The 18,880-nt window shown below is 41.8% G+C and overlaps 1 protein-coding gene across 2 annotated transcripts in view; it reads right to left on the reverse strand.

The window, feature by feature from the left end:
- The window catches only part of gas7b (growth arrest-specific 7b), a 56,370-nt gene that overhangs the window by 12,172 nt on the left and 25,318 nt on the right, over positions 1-18,880 (reverse strand). Inside the window, exons 3-9 of one of the 2 annotated variants that reach the window (XM_041962723.1) lie at positions 14,736-14,813; positions 13,288-13,376; positions 11,516-11,569; positions 8,113-8,202; positions 6,160-6,275; positions 4,500-4,574; positions 372-450 (exon numbers count right to left, since the gene is read on the reverse strand). In XM_041962723.1, the coding sequence (XP_041818657.1) occupies positions 372-450; positions 4,500-4,574; positions 6,160-6,275; positions 8,113-8,202; positions 11,516-11,569; positions 13,288-13,376; positions 14,736-14,813 (581 nt within the window). Of the gene's footprint in view, positions 1-371; positions 451-4,499; positions 4,575-6,159; positions 6,276-8,112; positions 8,203-11,515; positions 11,573-13,287; positions 13,377-14,735; positions 14,814-18,880 lie in introns of both variants that reach the window. The other variant, XM_041962722.1, reaches the window with a different exon arrangement.

The raw sequence follows: 18,880 nt of genomic DNA on the forward strand, positions 1-18,880 counted from the left end.
TGAAGCAAAGATGTGTCAATATTTCACCTTGAGAAAAACATTCACACCCACAGTATCCTGACACTTTCTCCAAATCATGAACATCCACAGACAAGAATGCAAGGAGAAGATATAACAGAAAGAGATCCTCGGTGACTTGCCTTTCAAACACAGCCAAGGCACGCTCCACACACACGTGTGGCTGGTGTTTGTATTGTTTACTAGTTACAGCTAGCGTCTGTAGAGCTGGTACACTGGCTGTGTAGAGGAAAGTAAGCATGGACTTCAAAAAAGAGTCAAAAGCGCTTCACGTTGAATCTTGACTGATATGCATGAACATAACTTCAGGCATGGGCAGCTAATTAGAGGTGTAGAAAAGCGTGATGAATTACCTTTGAGGAGAACTTTAGGTGAACCTCAGCCTCGTCTGCCAGGCTCTTCTTCAACTGAGCCCAAGCCTCCCCCAGAGTCCTGAGAACAGATAAGAAGGAGAGTGAGGGAGAGTGTGTGTGTGTGTTTAATATCCTCCACAAGAAAGGACCACACACACTTCCACATAAAGACATCAGGGAGGGCAGAAAGTGTTGGGGAACAGACACACGCACGCACACACACATGCACAGATGGGGTTCAGCAGCAGAGCCAGTGCAAAAGTTCACGGATACACAAGTAACCAGTAAATCTAGAGAGCTGAGCTGAGGTCCACAGCCAGTTCAACAGATGATTAGGATGTATGGGACATGAGATATGGCTCATCTTACTCTCTCAGCTCTGAGTTCAGCTTTCCAACACAGCTGGGGGCAATAGCACTGAGAAGGCTTGTATTGTGTTGTAGCCTTAAAATGAAGTTAGCAAAGGCACATTACGCAATAATTATCCAGCACTTGCCTTTTCATTAGGCCACACATTTGTTTGGATTTGAAGAAAGAGGATGATTCATAATCATCCCTGACAGAAGTGGAATGAGGCATAAAGCCTCTTCACATTTCTTCAAGCTGAAGACTGTTAAACAATCATCCAGCAGGCAGGCGGTCACAGCCACAAGGCTTTGGGTCCGAGGCCGACAGTCTTTATGGGTAAGCGGGTTACTTCAAAGCGTCGCTCTGAATGGAAGACATGTGTGGAATTCCCTCAGACTGACATCCAAAACATTCCTGACACCGTCAGAGTAAAGTCTAGCACCTGCAACTCCACGCCATCAAAAATGGGTCAACTTCAGTGTCACACACACATACTTGAGCATTCAATACTTTCCTGCACTCACACAAGAGACCTACCTGTTGAATGCACTTTTGCACGAATAGTTTTTAATTTGACGTACAAAAAAAACTATTTTCTACAAATATTCTCTCCCACGTTCACACTCCTCTCTGTGTCAAAACAGTGACAGACAGTTGAAACTGATAACCAGTGACACTGACAAAAACCTGTCACTGAAAAATAACACTGACAGCGTAAAAAGAAACCATCATGATGAAAAGATCTGATGACGGTCATTGAAAAACTATCAAAATAAGATGAATTAAATAAATAATATCTGTGTTTCATGTTTCAGTGGAGCTTTTCCAGTGCTGATACTGGTTTCAGTGCCAATACAATTTTTCCCAATACAAGTGTTTTAATGCCAATGTTTACTTTTTCAACGCCAAATTTTACTTTTCAATGCCAAAATTTAAAGTCACAGTCCTGGCTCTGTCCCGAAATATCATTTCCTGGAAACCAGTGAATCTTTAATGATGATCTCCTCTGGCTCTAGTAGGTATGAACAGAAAATGTAACCACTAAAGCCATCATAAATCTTTAAGTAGTCCCACCCTGGTACCCCTCCCAAACTAATTTTCTCTCTTTAACTGATGCTCCATTGGTTAACTGTGTTATGTCCTGCACAAACATGTTGCAGTTCAACATTAAGCGGCTTTTTCCAGGTGTCTTTAATATGGCTAACTCGAGCTAGCTTCTTTATAACTCACGCTTCCAAGCATTCACACCCAGCAAATGACATCTGGCATGTCTCTGCAGTCTTACAATCCCTAGTGAGAGACAATCGCTTGCCAACAAAATACTGTATTTCCAGAAAAAATTCATCTGCTGCCATGCACCCCCCCCCCCCCGATTCTACAGAACTGATACAGTGACATTCGTAGCAATAAAAAGTGGTCACACGCCTCACAGCCACATCTCAACCAAACAAATGGTAAATTCAGGAATAAATAGACGGCTGGTTCTAGGCTGCGGCTGGTCGGACAGTAGGAACCGACCAACAAAACAGTGATTGTCCTGTCTGACAACAGAGCTGGCCTGAGGGAGAGAATAATGAAAGTATTGTGCAGCACTTTTCTGGGTGTGGGCAGACTGAGCCGGCTGGCATAATCTGGATTCTATATAGGACAATTCCATCCCACTCCAGCCCTCTATTACCATGCTAATATGAAGGGGGGTTATCTTATATGCACGTAAACAGTGCAGGGGAGGGTAAGCCTCGCTAAGCCTTGTTTTCACGCTGTCTCATTTGCACTGCAGAGTGTGCCCACTTTTTTTGGTCTGAATGTAAAATAAAGTGTCCACACTAATCATTTCCTTTGTGCACCTTCATGTATTTAACTGAGCAAGGATGTGTTTTGTTGCTCGGGAATTCAATTTTTCCGCTATTACATCTTTTTCAATAGCTTTATAGTTCTGCTTCTCAGAAAACTGATTACCACGAGTCTGTTGCACCAGCTGTTCTGCTAATAAGGCCTACTTCTAGAATGATGGTTTTACTAAGTAGAAATTCAAAAACTGGAAAAAATTACATTACAATATTATTCAGCAGAATAGCCCAATCAAGTCTAGGTCAAAGTAGTTTAATAAGAAACTTCCCACTCACTCCAAACTTTTGAATTTTAAGGTTCCAGGTAAGTTGAATATATCAGTTGGCCTCTTGAAACTGCTCCCTTTGAAAGTTATGTTGGCGCCTGTGATGCTGGGTTGACATTTTGTCACACTGCTACACTCTCTCTCTCTCCGTCCTCGTGGAATCTCTTAATAAGGATGAGTTTAATGACGATGCCGCGGGTGGCGTCCGTACAAATCACAGCTCATCGTGGGTGTCTTTAGCTGGCCGTACCTCTCTGAGCTTCCTGTCCGTTTACTTTCCATGTTCCCGTGTCCCCTCGGAGAATCAGACAAAGCCTTGCCCTCAGCATGATATTCCCTCTGCTGTCAAACTGGAGAAAAAAGGAGTGGCTGCAAACTCTCCCTGCAGGGTTTCCCTGTATTCGCTCTCCCCGACAACCCCCCCAACACACAAAACTAAATGCCTGCCTCCTCAAATCTCATTGCCCTCATCTTCACTCTTACCCCCCTCCTTTACTTCTGTACCTCTCCTCCCTCCCTCTGCTCCTCTGCTCTCTCTTAATAGCTGAAGTATGCTGCAGGACAGAGATCAAAGCGTCCGCTGATTTACAGGAAGGCCATACTGTTTCACAGCATCACTGACAGCGCCTCCAGACCCAGACTCACGCCGGGACGCCTCGCCTGGTTGGCTGGCTCGCTCACTGAGGAGCTGTCTGCCTGACCGTCTAATTGGCTGACTGATTCAACATTAGCGTTTTTTTTTCACCAACCAGAATCAATCAGAAGAAACTTTAATGCTAGATTATGTAACGCCTAAAAGACAAAATAGCAATTTCTTCCTCTTATACATGAAAAGTTGAATTCACGAACAATAAAACACATTCTTGATTAGCTCAAGCAGCAAAACCCCTCAGTGCGCTGAAGGGTTTTGCTGCTGTAGCCTTACTTGACCAGTAGTTTATGATGGCTAATGCTGCTAATGTTAGCAAACTTTTTGCTCATATCAGCCTCCTCCACATCAGGTTCTCTCTATGTGATTCATGATAGCCCTAACAAGAATACACAATATCACCCAGAGGCACTACATGACGCAAGTTAGCTTATCTGTTTCTGTTCTTGTCGGCCTGTTTTTCTCTGGCTGTCTGTGGCTAAAGGTCGATTGTAACGTTACATAACGTTAGTAACGCTACTTTTCAACAACTTGCTCTCATGTTAGCATACTCGGAAGATAAATTACTTAAATGGTATATTTTTTAAACTAACTAATCGACTAGTTATTTAGCAGTAATTTCCACTCTCGTGTTGTTTCTATTTAGCCATTTGTGCCCATGTTGTTGCTCATCTGACACTGAATCTCTACCAGCTTCATGGCTGTTGTTCTGCAGCTGACCTTTGACCTTGCTGGGAAGAAATATGCCCTCTGTGGTGCTATAAAGTATCATATCAATGTTATTACAAAATCTACTCCAGAGGAAGAAGCCCAAAAACACATAATTTACAGCCTCCTCATCTCCAAAGCGGCTGCATAGTGGAAAGACTTCTTTTCCAAGTGTTGACGTGTATTATTTATTTATTTTGAATGTTGATTCACATCTTCCATGCAGCCATCTGTGTGACAAGTGACTCCACAGTGAGAGGGGGTTTGTCTTTCTCCTGAAAATGCTTCAAGTGGGAAGGTCACTCACCCTTCTTCCTGGCTCGCTAGAGGGATCTGGGAGAGCTTGGAGAGATTCTTGGCATACTCCTCTTCTATCTTTATCCTGAGAGGGAAGTAAAGAGTTTCATTACCACACAGCCTTTATGCAATGTGACTGTTTCCATGTGCATTTTCTGTGTTGTGCAACACAGTGATGTACATGGATGAGCACAAAAAAGGGAAATGGTTTGTTTTAATGACAGCTGTATGGTTTTCATGGTAACCACGGGGTTCACCAACTGGTCGTTGCTAAGCCTGATCCTAACTGTTAGGTCGGTCTTTGTTGAGACCAGTCTTCAGAATGGACTTAATGTCAGTTGCACCAACTAAACTCAAGCCTAGTCTTAACTATGTCCCATCTTAGCGATGCACAACCACACTGATGCCCATAATGCTAAGCCACTAGGCTATTTCCTAGCAGTATGCGTTGCTAGGACACATTGTTAACGATCTACTGCTGTCTTGCTAATATGCAGCTAATCATTTTCACTTTGCATCAATGTTATGGAGGATCAAAGAAAAAGAAAAGGCAATTTCATTCACACAGAGATAAGACTATTAATCGAGCTTTGCAGCTAGCACAAGAAACTGCTGACTGCCAAGCAGTCCAAAGTAATAATAAACAGAAGAAGCTGTGATCTTGGAGAGAAATAATGGAGGCCACAAATGATTGTTCAGATAAAACAGATGGACAGATGTTTGTGAGGAGATTGACCGTTTTAGCTGATTTCGCCACTGAACTAGTCACTGCAATACCCTCAGACTCTAGTACACAAGTTTGAGCATTGTTGAATTAGAAGGATCTTCATAAACTTCGCACAGTGGCTAAATTTGCAGTCATTCATGGCGTCTGGTCTGTGTCAGTTTGTCGATGCATCGCTGTACCAACCTGTCGGCTACTCCGTGTCTAAAGTGTGTCGTATCTGCCATGAGCAGGCGTTGTGAACACACTGTTTCAACTGATTTTGCTATATACACCATATTTGTGAAAGAATTCATGCATTTTCTTGAAGCTAAACAGTAACAAATATAACAAATTTAGTCCCCCAAATTCGTAATTATTTGTTATTATTTGGAAAAGTTATTTATTTCTTTGTATAAAGAACATCACCTGTGTGAGTGTTGGCTATGTCTCCATATATATGAGGCCTCATTTATGTAACATAACCTAACAGAAGATAAAAATCAGCTGCACAGATCAGTGCAGCACACACCGTCTCCCACAGTTATTTTTTTTACTAACTTTCATTCATTTCCCACCTGTATTGCTTTGATTTTCCACACAGTTCTGTTAAATAACAATCTGAAATTGAACAATAACCTATAGCCTAAATTATGTTAGCTAATGCATTAAAAAAAATAACAATCTGTATTATGTAGCCTATGAGAGCTATATATCTGTGTTAATCAGCCTAGGTTTTGATACGGTGCCTGCTGATGATGAGGTGTGAGATTTAGACCCAGTCTGAGCGAGAAGAAGGCCTCAGCCTAGATGGTGCAACTGCAACTACCATTAGGTTGGATTTAGAACGGCAAGTTAGGACAGACTTAGCTTAAGACCAGGCGTAAGTCCTGTTGGTGAAACTGGCCCTTGAGGATGAAGTGTGAAAAAACAGAAAAGGGGAGATGGCTGATGACGAAGCTGATACCTTTCTCGTATGAACTCGGCCATCTCTTTCTGCATCTGTTTCCCCTTCAGCTGTTTCTGCAGCAAAACCTCAAATCCTGTGATGCAGCCATTGCCCTGGGTATCCCGCTTATCAGTCTACGAGATAAACAGAGGAAGCACCAGAGACACGCACTGAACAAACACTTCACAACAAACATGAGAAAATCACACCTTGGCCAAATAGCTCAGAGAAATACGACACCTTCAGCATGCTCCCTCAAACACAGAGGGAATCCAGCAACAGCAGATAAAGGCTGAATTAACTGAAGCATTAACAGACAGTCAGGCACGTTCACCTCTCATATGATGGATGTGATGTAGTTGGCTGGAGTGAATTATGTTGGTGAAAAGAGTTCATAAAAAATTCATAATTCACCATTTAAACGATTAATTGATCAGTTAAAGGTCAGAATCAGTCAGTGTTTACATGCACTGTAGAAACCAGGTCACTGTGAAATTAAAAACAAATTAGATTAATGCAGATGGTTACTTGAGTGCATGTAAACAAACTGATAACAAAGCTCATAAACTCACATTAGTCAAAGTCCTCAGAGCAGAGGCCAAAACGAGGAGGTCTGAGAGTTGCACGATTCACCAAAACTGACTAATTTTACCAAAACCAGCCATTCCCTGGCTCTGATGTCCACTTTTACCCACTGTACTGTCACCTCTGTGTGTATGACCACAGTGTGTTGGGCCCACACACACCTGGCACAGATTACGCTGCAGGGGTGGAAGATGTCCGAACAGAGAAGCAGAGGCCAGCTGGCTCGCTGCACTTCAGCCAGTTAGATGTAAAGTATGATCCTACCGCGCTGTCTGGTGGATCTTATTAAAGCTGAGGCTGATTCTCAGCGTGCAGCAAAGCCAGTGTGAGATAAAGTTGGTGTCATGTTGAAAGATGAAAAGGATCTGGTGTTGTTTTTGTTCACATGGACTCTTGGGGATGTTCATTTAGTGATATACTGGAGAGAGCAGACATGTCAACAGAGGCTGAATCACTTTTTGAAACTGTGTTTCTGTCTTTGGTTGCCACTTAATCACATTCAACAACTGCACAGCTCTCAGAAAGTGTCCTCATCTAGACCTTTTCTTTCTTCCATTTTGCATTCAGGGCACAAGCTAATTTACAGGCTTTCAGCATTGTCACCTGGCAGTAGTTTACTGTTTCTATAGGACAGTGATTGCCTTCCTACAAAGCCTTTTTTCTTTGTAAATAAACTGGATAATTTAACTACCTTATTCAGAACATACAGTACAGACATATGTATGTGTATATGTACAGTATACATTCTTTACACTTAAGCACTGTCAGAAATGGAAAAGAAATGTAATAGATTTAGTCACTTGATTGACAGAATGGTTCCTTCTTGCTTTGAGTGAAATAAACAAGAAGTACAATGTTGCCATGGAGTCAGTGGCTGTGTCCAAAATAACCCCCTAGTTTCACTCATTCGCCGCTCTGTGTAAAACATTTTAATAGCTCACCTTATAGCGAGTGGTAAATGGAGATTTGGCCACCTTTATTATTTTACATCATTACTGAGAGGCTTCCTGACTGTATTTTTTATACAGAACTGCATTGTGAAAGGAGCAGAAAGTAGCACACATGCCACTGACATTTTTGGGCACTCTATGTATTAATTACACACTCACATCACTTTATTCTTGAAAGATAAAAAAAGGTTTAAATGTGATTAATGTGAGGCAAGATGTCAAGTTATGCGTAGCATCATCAGAGAAACTTATGTAACTGGACACTCTGAATCCAGCAGTCTGCATATGACCACATGCTGCCTGAGAAAAAGGGTTGCAATTCTTTGGTGTCACCGTACTGGTCTGGATCTACCGCTTCAGATATATTATAGTTAGTTTTTGCTATGGGGCAGTAGACAACAAATTTATGGTCTCTTAAATATTGAGGTGAATTTACCCAGAAGTAATCACAGTAGCTCCATTCGTTTGGTTTCAGCAGCTGTTGCTCCGGCATGCACACAGGAGATGGGAACGTCACACAGTTAATCTGAGAGAGGGGGAGCAAGAGAGAGGGAGAGAGAGTGAGAGGGAGAGAGAGAGAGGGAGAGAGAGAGAGAGAGGGAGAGAAAGAGAGAGAACCACAGGGAGGGCAGTTTAATGGGGCAGTTTATATTATCATGACAGACAACTTTGCTTTGATGCCACTGTACTGTACAGCAGCCCTATTACTGCTCCATGTGTTGACCGACGGTTAAGTACACTCACACACACTCACACACACACACACACACACACACACACACACACACACACACACACACACACAGACTTCTGCTCTGGTATTCAAGGTAGTCTGCACTCTGTTGCTTTGGCAACACTCTCATCTCTGCAGCTCAGAGAACGCACCAAAGTAAAGAAGACATTTCCAATCGACCCATTGTTGTTCATTCACTTTTCTCTAGTCGCCCAGTCCTTGGGGACACTGTTGTCAATACAGAGCCTCTGTGGTTCTCAGCCTTTTGGGGGATTCATCGTTCAGCTCTCTACCACAACACTCTAAACTTCTACTTTGGCCCACAGCAATCAGCAAAATGGATTCCTAAACATTGCCTTTAATTATCTTAACGCAGTTAATTGTGTGCTGCTCATTCTCCCAGCAGCAGTGATATTGAACCCATTGGCTTCAGGGCTCTCTGCTGTGAGCTGCTTGGTTCTGCTCTGGGGTTACGCTCAATAGGATGGCATGCAATGCATGTCACTCTAGTACTTTCTGTGCTCAGGGGCTTAGTGCCGTGCTTCTATAATTTTCATTTAAACCTCTAGGAAGGTGGGGAAGGTACAAGACAATCACCTCTAACCTCTGCGCTTTATGAAACGCAGTCACACAGGATAATACAATTCTCTGACATCAGAGCTGCTTTGGATACAACTGCACAAGTCGGATCAAAACCTTTGGGTTTGCCACGAAAATGTAAAACTTGCTCCATAGATTCTTGCTGCCAATTCAATTGTTCCCGACAAGGAAAGAAGAAACGACATAAAAAGACAAAAGGAAAAGAAACTAAATTAAAAACCATGTCTTCACAATAAAGAGATACAGACAGACCCCAGGTTTAGCACAAACTCTAGTGCAAACAAAAAGAGCTTTATTCTCTCTCACATTCATTCCAATTAACCTCAGGAGGTAAACTGCCTGCAGCAAGGATGCACTGTTTCTATTTAAAAAACTTCAGTGGCACCAGAGAGCACCCTTTTTCTAATGCCAAAGCCTCGCCGTTCAGAGCAAATCGACAAATGCGGTTCAGCTGATGACTTTTCCAGAGCCAATATTCAGATTGAAATGCAAGAAGAAGAAAAAGGCCTCTAATTCAACCTTATCTTGGCTTATGAAGCTTATAATTTGTTTGAGGGAGTGACTCTCTATTTAATCACTGCTGAGGTCCAGAGGTTGACAGCAAGCAGGGCTTTAAACTGACCCCCACTTCCTCTGGTGAAGATGAGGGCAAGGCGACTTCTAGCAGTCTCCTGTGAAGGGCTTAGTTTGTTTGTACTCACGCCCACACACTGCTTCCAGCACTTTCTTTCCTGACCTCTTGTGACCTCGATCAATTGACATTCACTAAACCCCCTCCTCCTAACAGTGACTGTCCAATATTAGCTTAACACTCGTAACAGGGCACAGCAGGCTTGCCAAGCTTTGGATCTGTCCTAATATTGAAGGGGTGTGCATAACAACAGATATTCAGTACCCGAAGAGTTTGGAAGGTGGCGTCTGTTGCCTTTCAAACATCAAAAACACAAGAGTGAACTTGCAAGCAACAGGTCCCAGTGTGTTAATTTGCTCTAGCATAAACTGCAAACATTAGCATGTTAGCTACTACTCACAACAGTGACCTAGCGTTACCTTCAAAGCAAAGAGGTGGCATGTCATTAGCAAACTTCATTATTTTGCATGGTTACAAGTTATGTTAGAAAATGCCTCGTTCAGGACTGCAACATTCGCTAGCTAAGCTAAACAAGCTAATCATGGGTGCTACTGTATCGCATCTTAAGATGACGCTAGCAGCTCTTAGGAGCTCTGTCCTTAGTTGGATTTGGGGAAGTTCACACTCGAGCAATCTCAGCCAAAACTTATCCCAGTTAGTGTATGTCATGCATTTTCAAACACTATTTGAAAATATGAACAATAAAGCAGAAATCTAACCTTTGTGTTGTTTGCCCAAATATATTTTTCTATAGTAAGCATCCTTTTTGTCCTAAATATTGTGCTACAGACCAGCTAACTAGCTTACCTGCATTAGAAGAATGCTTTTGAATGACTTTTGCCTGACATGTGCTGTAACTTTAGCCTCATTTTTTAGCTTTACAACATGTATGTAGCCACAAACGTTTTTCATGATTCTCACCAGCCGAAGACACTGTTTCAAACTAACTCACAGAGTTAATGTTGGTTAGCTAACGCTGCTAAAACCTGCTAAATACAATTATCTTTTCAGCTAGCGAAAGAAACAGCTAAAAATGAGAAGCTGCTTTTGTCTACTTCTGTCTAAAATAAATAATGGACCCATTATTAAAAAAGTACTGAAAATTGCAAGTCGTAAATGTGCTCCTTTAATTATAAAATGCATACACACTTTGTTAAAATTAAAAAAAGGGCTTAGCCAAGGGTCAAATGATCTGTTCAAGTCTTGGCCTTTAGCATACTGTATCAGTAGCAGTTAAACTGGCACCCAGAGTAGCTCTCCTCACCTCTTTCTCTCATGTTTTTTGCTATTACTATCAATAGCATCACCCTGGTTGCTATGGAAGCCTAGACATGCCCCCTGCCCCCCGAATCTCAAGCTTGTGGTTTTAAATGCATAGTAAGAAAAAAGGTCCTGAGAAAATAAAAGTCAGAGAGAAAACCATAACGTCAGAGCAGCAACACCTCTGCTGTTTACTGAGCGCGAGGCCCAACAGGATGCAACGACCTGACAACAGAGGAGAAATCATCTGGATGCTGGATAGGATGATGTCACTGTGCATCTGTATACTAGCAACTGAAAACAACACTTCTCACAGCAGTGACAGAGCAACACTGAGGAGGAAATTCAGCACATTTACAGCTCTAATATAGTCAAGGTTTAGTTTGTTTATTATCACAATGTGTTTAATATATGAATTCATGTATTTTATGAGCACAACTGATGCAGCATACATGTACCTGGAAAAATAAATTCCACCTGGGCAATCTGTATTTTTCCTATTATCATTTTCCAAACTTGAGGTACAAATACTTAAATCTGGTTGTTCAGGGCTACTGTAGAGAGCCGGGGTGAGTTCATGGATAGTTAAGAGTTCCCATCAGTTGCTCCACTCACCGTGACCGTGGTCTCCTTGTTCTGTTTCCTGGTGGGCGACGTTGATCCCGGGCTCTGCTGAGAGAAGAAGGACGCTCCGTCAAATCCACCGTCCTCCGTGTCAGACATGACTGCTCAACATACACACACTGCCACTCGCACACACACAAACACAGTTGTTTTCCTGGCAAGCGCTGTTAGCGTCTGTCTGGTGCTGCCTCTGCTTCTGCTGCTGCTGCTGGTGTGTATGTATGTGTGTTAGTGTGTGTGTGTGTGTGTGTGTGAGTGTTGCTGTGCAGAGTAGGGAGGATAGTTCTGCAGAGCAAAGCAAACCATGGTTGGCTTTCGCTCTCTTTGTGTGTGAGTGTGGATGTATGTGTGTGTGATTTAACACTTAAGCTTAGAATAGAGAAATTTCCAGTGTACTGAGATTAACCAACAGTGGGAGAGCGTATGGAGGGCACAGAATTTCAGAAAGGAGCATAAATATGAAGCGAAATGAAGTGTATAGAGAGTACCACATTTCCCCTCCTGTAAAATTAAACATATCAAAAGAGCAGGACCTCGAATCCTCCATAGCAAAAGCTGTTGAGATTATTTGAATGGGTGATTTGGGGCACGTGCCTGCACAAGTGTAAGATGCAGAAAAGGGGGGAAATGAGGAGACAGAGTGAATAAGTGGTGGGTGGATCCTGTGTAACTGCAACCTGACTGCCTGGTTAATTATGATCAAGGGAGCAGATACTGTAGGAGGGATTAATCTGCTCTAACTGCCATCAGCCTCTCCATTAATAATGAGAGGCGAAAGAGAGAGGGGTTTGATCAACTGAAATGTGGAAAGACGACATCATCATCATTATTATTATCAAAAACAGGCTGTGATTTATTTTTATGACTGTATAAAGATGCTACAAAAGGTAGAGCGAACCTTAAAGCTGCATTAATCACTACTTTATTTATGTCTAACATGGATTAAATGTACCAATGTAATATGAAAGGGGGAGTGTGCAGTTGTAGTGTTGTTGTGTTGTAGTGATAAAACCACAGAGAATTATCACCCAGCACCGTCGTTCCCCTCACCTGCAGGGAGCGTTTTCATGACTTTTAGCTTATTGTTTTGGTGCTACAGGCTGCTGCTAAAACTCTCAGCTCTCATCGACTTTACAGGAGCAGCCGGCAGCTGTGTTTAGCAAAAAAGCTTCAATAAATGTACTGTGCACTACCTGCCCATTACCAAACAGCAGACGTTTAACGTAAGGTCCCAGCTGGTGAACATTTAGCAGCTAGAGTCAGGCATTTTTCACAAGAGTTGGTGGAGGCCAAAACAGAGTTAAAAAAGAGTGTAGGCTAAACCTACATTTGTCAGGTGACAGTTGAACAGTGATATTGCTTTGTGTCTGAATGTCTAAACTACACATGACTGGTTAAAAAAGCTCATTTTATTCTGGGGGGACCTTCTCTGTCCCATCCCATTTCCTGTCTCTCTACACTATGACTGTCAAATAAAGGCAAAAACTCCATGGTCCACCCTCACAAGTGTTTTCATTCAATTTTCCGTCAAGGAAGCTCTTCTCAGCTTCTGTCTCCTATTAGTTTGATGGCATCAGGGGTTAATCTGCGTTTGCAAAAATGCAAATAATGTGTTCTGTGCACGAGGAATGACTCCGATGTGAAAAAGTATGACATAGCTCAGTGGAAACTGAGGTTATGCTCGCTCGACGAATTTTCTTGACTGCGGTGGGTGTGCATTACGTTGTCAAGGAACAGGAATAACAATAGTCAGACAGCTTTACCTGTGGCTCCGTACTGCTCTTCCTAACCAGACTGTTGTGTGAATGCTCCACATGATGCAAGGGGCTACCACCTGAGTGAAATCCATTCACTGGAGAGAAATGAGAGAAAGAAATTTCATTAGTTTATTTGGTGTCTGCAGATGAGCTGCAAACCTACTTTGTCTTTATAAATCAAGCCAGTCTGTTTGAACTGTTTGTTTTTGTAGCTTGATAAATGTCTTTAAAGGGACGAGCTAGTCAAAAACAGAGATCTGTATATGGTTACACAAGCTACATGTTAAACCATCACTAAGTTTGTGTGTGAAGTGCTTTTTAAGTTCATAGTAACTGCTAGCTAGTTTTAAACTAGTGACTTACAAAAATGGGTTGCATCGTTAAAATTTAACGCATGTCTTAGTAACCTGCAAATAATTGTTCTATGAAACAAGAAGTTAGTGTAGCATCATAAGCTGTGATTCAACTGTAATAAATTATAAATTAAACTCAACTGCCATGCTTGGTAAATGTAAGTATGACTTTTTCTATATATGCATATGGAGAAATAAATGTTTTAAATTTGCCATTTTTCATGCAGTTTAGAACAAGCAGGAAATGTCCAATTACACTAACCTAACCAGCATTATTTGGTCAGTTGTGTTAATGCTAATGTTAATAGCTTAATGTTTTGTAATTTGAGGCATATGGTATCCTGTGTATGTGTGTGAATATGAACAAAAATAAAAGTTTCTTTCAGTCTTCAAACTTAACAGGTTACATAAGCTAACGCTAAGTTTTGCTAGGTGGTTCAGTAAGCTACGCAACAGTCACAACTCCTGTTAGCTACACAGCTGTTACTTGGTGTATTAGCAACAACTCAGCTCTACATGCGAATTAGCTTTTTGTGGTGTATCTATTTAAGTCATTTAATTTTGTAAATCTCCACTAACTAAACAGTTACTTTATAACTAAGCAGCGTTTGAGCTGGAGAACAGCTTTCACAACAGGCTCCTGAGCTTAGCAGAAATCTGTCAGCCAACAAGAGGAAGCACTTCCCCGTTCCTTTACGACAACTTTCCAGCAAAAAGCATCGAAGTGTTTGTAAGAGATTTTGCAGCCTGTTTTGATGCAAAACTAAGTAGCTGTTTATGGTAAAAGTGATACAAATGCATGAGGGCCGCTTCCCACATTTGAGCACTCAGAGTGGGACACGTCCCACAAACCTTACTGGCTCCCTCTGTTTATCTGCCTTTAGTGCAGGGCCAAAAGAAAGACAGAGGAGGCCTTAGTTCTGCAGTGGAGACGACAGATAAAATTAGTCACAGGAAGCGTCTGTGTGTGTGTGTTTGGTGTGCATGAGCGGGTGCTTTGTGCCACCGTGGAATCTTGGGAGAATTCACAGCCCGAGGGCACTAAAGCTTGAGGAAGCTGAAGTGGTAGAGTTCAGATGGAGAGTGATAGATTTGTAGTACCTGCAGGCAGGGAGTTCTTGTGTCGGAGGGACATCTTGGGAGTCCCAGGCGTGCTTGACGGCCTCTCCCATGTCGTCTCTGATGGGGTGTTCAGAAGGAGAAGGGGAAGAAAAACAATGACATGAGGAGAGCAGCACCAGCTGTCATGTTCTTTCTGTCTTTGTTAACAGTGTTGGAAGCATTTGTGGGCAACAATAAGAAGAAGTGAATCCATCCACGGGTGCAAATTTGGCAGTTGCTGCAGTCAGCAGTTAAACTAAAGCACACAGTATCTTATAGTATCTGACAGTACTTGTTGGGATGACCAGCCCAGCAAATAGACTGAAATGGCATTTTGCTCATTTATTCAAATTCATTCATTCATTGAGTTCATGTTTTGGAGTGGCGCCTATTAGAAAGTGCTAGAAGTAACGTTTGGCATGACAGTCAGAGAAATATGTCAATTGAAGAGTTATATTTGTAAGTCAACCATGCAACAACCTGTACAGCTGGTAAATTTCATCCACCTCTCTCACCAATTTTGCAGCTATTTTTCTGTGGCTTTTTTTGTGTAGCTCGATAGCTGGCTAGCTTTGTAGGAAGATGATTATTAATCACCCTAAAAAGCTCTGGCAGGTTTCCCCAACCTGCTGAAATAGCCACCATTGAGCACAGTACCAGAGCAATCTGAAACACTGAACCAATCTGCGATACGGGGGTTCATTCAGAGGTCTGGACTTTGGCTCGGCTGTCATCAATCACTAATGTCAATAGCTGTCATGGCTCCCAAGTTCATCAACTGTTTTCAACTTCTTTAAGATAAAGTTACAGGAGCTGGCTAACATTAGCAGAAGTGAGCACATCTTACAGCATGCACAGCTTACACGGCCATGGGTTTTTGTTATACATCTGTGTTTTTAGATGCTTAAAAAAAAAAGAATGAATTACCTCCACAAACCTCAGCATGTGACAGCAAACTGCAGAATGCACACTCAGTTAGTTTCCAACCATCATGGCTAACAGCTAGCTTAAAAAGTCTGACAGTCACAGTGGTTTGCTGTGGTCATTTCAACAAGAACTCTGCCTTTATAGTATTCTTTAATTTTGAGAACCTTACTTCCTCATATTGCTCTGTTAGCTACCCATGAGCTACCGGACAAGTGTGTTTGCTAGTTAGCTAGCTAATCACATTTGATTGGATAAATCTGTCCCATGAGTTCAAAATTTCATCCCAACTATTTTCACATATAGGAAAAGAAATAAGAAAGATTTAAATACATAAGGACAGAAATACTCAAAAGTGATTTTTATGACACATGCAGCACGTAAGAAGGGATAGGCGAATAATTAACACATGGTCACAGGATACACGTCACTGTGTCTTAATAATAAAATAGTCATTTTGGGGCATGTAAACTTGATTGACAGGTGTTTCAGCCAAGGAGAGTCACCTGTGGTGTCCAGTGTGCCCAAATTTGGATTTCGTGGCTCCACCATCAGCAAATAACAACTTAATATAAAATGACTTTCATTACATCCAGACCAGCGTTCTGAAATAAAAGATAAAAGATATTCACTTTTGTCACTTAAGTGACTCTGGATGAAGTCTGTTTTTTTTATCAATCATCTGTTGTCACTGATGCCAGCTGAACAAGTATGTGCTTTAAGTTTAACTGAGCTCACGAATCAGCTCGCACTGAGCTGATAAAGATGCTGGAGGACGAGGATACAAAAAGCGTGACTGACAATGACCCTAATATAGAAGGGCTCTTTGATTTTTACTCTCCGGTGTCCATTCTCACCACAGAACTGAGCTCAATTAGCCCTTTACTGTCAACATGGAAAGAAGAGGCACAAACATGCAAAGAGCTCTTATTTCATTTGGGTCTTTTTGGCTGGCTCTGCTCTGTTTGGCGCCGTTTAGCAGAGGAGACAACTGAGCCAAGCCCATCAGCTCAAATGACACGCATGGTGGGGATAACTGGCAGCAGGCTTATGGACAGAGGCTGTGCCTTCACGTTTGATGTACGACACTAGTGCACAGCCTTGACTCACCGGCCCTAAATGCCTCAATTTCCCTCTGTCGGGTTGTCATAAACAAATCGATACTGTGAGAAAAATAGGATATTAATGCAGAAAAATACAGCTTAATCTACTTAGCTCTGCCCTGCCAAAAGGATAGCAGTCAAAACACCATTTCAAAAACGATTCATATTACATTTATTGTGTGGATGATACAGATTCAAAGCCAGGATGCTAAAATGTAAGGGAGAAATTAAGTTAGAATATCAATACTATCTTAAATTTAACATGGCCTTTAATATATTTTTGAAACAGCGATTTTCTGTTTTTGTTTTATGAGTGACTTTAGGTATGAGATGTGAAATCCCACATATTTACTACAATGTTTGACAACCGAGTGGAACAGGTTTAGTTTCTAGGCAACTGGCTCTTGAAATTCAGATTGCTGATCATGTCTGTCAAACAGGTTTTTATGCAGGTGAGAGATCAGACTTGGCACCTGCCAGATGCATACCTGCAGATCCAGTGATACATATGCAGGAGCAGCAGGAGTGACTCTCATCAGTCTCATTGTCAGTGCCGAGCCGAAGGCTGAAAAGTTGTCAGTCACTCTAAATCGCCTTGATAGTCTTGATTGTGGAATATAAACCCAAGTCAGATCAATTTACCCACTTTAACATTTGTGGAATAATTCATCCGCCCTTTTCAGGCCTGTCATGGCTCGTAATGATGTGAATTCATGATATCAATGATTCGGTATGAATGATTCGAGCTGCATGAGGATACGGTCTTTTATGGAGCATAAAAAACACCAATTAATGCTTTTCTGATTCAGAGTCATCGCTGGATCGCAGCTCAGTGGCTGACAGCGGAAGACAGCAGCTGCAGTGTAGCAGATGTGTGTAAGCGAATGCATGAATGAAAATAGTCAACAGCAGGTCTAAAAACAAAAATACTCTGGCATCAGCTTACTGTCCGCCAACTACACCACAAGTGAGACGAGACATTGCTGATTGGAGAAGAAGAAATGCCCTAGTTAGCTTTGACACTACTATATTTTATTCATAACCATATGACACTGGTCCATGATGCACTAGCTACCTCCTGTCTCTGTTTTTCATCAATCACAGCCCATTAACACACTGCATTATCCCAAAGAGGAAACGCCGGTGACAGACAGACAGAGATCTCAACACATCTCCTCTCGTACTCATTAAGATACAGCAGAAGAAACACGCTATAAGTTAGCGTTTACAGTTGCACGAGACTACGCCAAGCCTCTGAGGGGGCATTTTGACTGACAGCTGAGCCCACAGTAGCGTAAAGATGCAATGTAAACGAACCTCTTCTGGACACTCACTTACAAGCCAAGGACAGGCAGCATTTTCTAACCCGTGGTATTTAAGAATAAGGGTCATCACTTAGCATCTAACTGAACAATGTTGACATTTGCAGGAAAGAGAGCTGAAATGAAACCAAACCGTCTGGGCTCTGCTACGCAAAACCACACTGACATTTGTCATTAGCCGTGTTTGCACCAAGGTGTTTTTATTCATTTCATTTTGAAATATTGCATTCAAAAGCTTGACAGTTTTTGCCTTTTTCAAAAAAATGTTCCTGCAGATCTCTCTCCATTTTTTCTCTCAGGTGGGTAAGGCGACTCAGGTTGTTTCCTGTTTTCAATATTTTTCTTCTTCTACTCTGTTTATTATAGTCACGCGTAATAGCTTATATCACCAACTTCTGATGAAACTAGCCTAGTTTAACGTGCCTGATTCGCATTTTCTTTTTCTTTCGTGCAACATTTCAAAATTTCACTTAAATTTCACTTGACAATAGATGGAAACATGGCTAATGTATGTTGGCGACACAAATTATAAAAATCCAGCCATGCAGCATAACTTTCTCAACAGTCCCTAAAGCAAATCACTAGGATGGCAGAGTAAAAACAAAACATTTATGTAATATTGTTATTCACATAATGTTTTGAATATTTATTTTTACAGCACTAACAACAACCTTTTCCCACAAGACCAGGACCACTGTGGGTTTAAGGTCCAATTTGACAGACTGAAGCAAACGATGAGCTGCTGCACCATGATGCCAGGACAAGTAGCTGAATGGGAGGTACGTTTTTTAGACAT

Source organism: Chelmon rostratus, chromosome 21 (assembly GCF_017976325.1).
Source record: "Chelmon rostratus isolate fCheRos1 chromosome 21, fCheRos1.pri, whole genome shotgun sequence".
In the NCBI taxonomy this organism is placed as follows: Eukaryota; Metazoa; Chordata; class Actinopteri; order Chaetodontiformes; family Chaetodontidae; genus Chelmon; species Chelmon rostratus.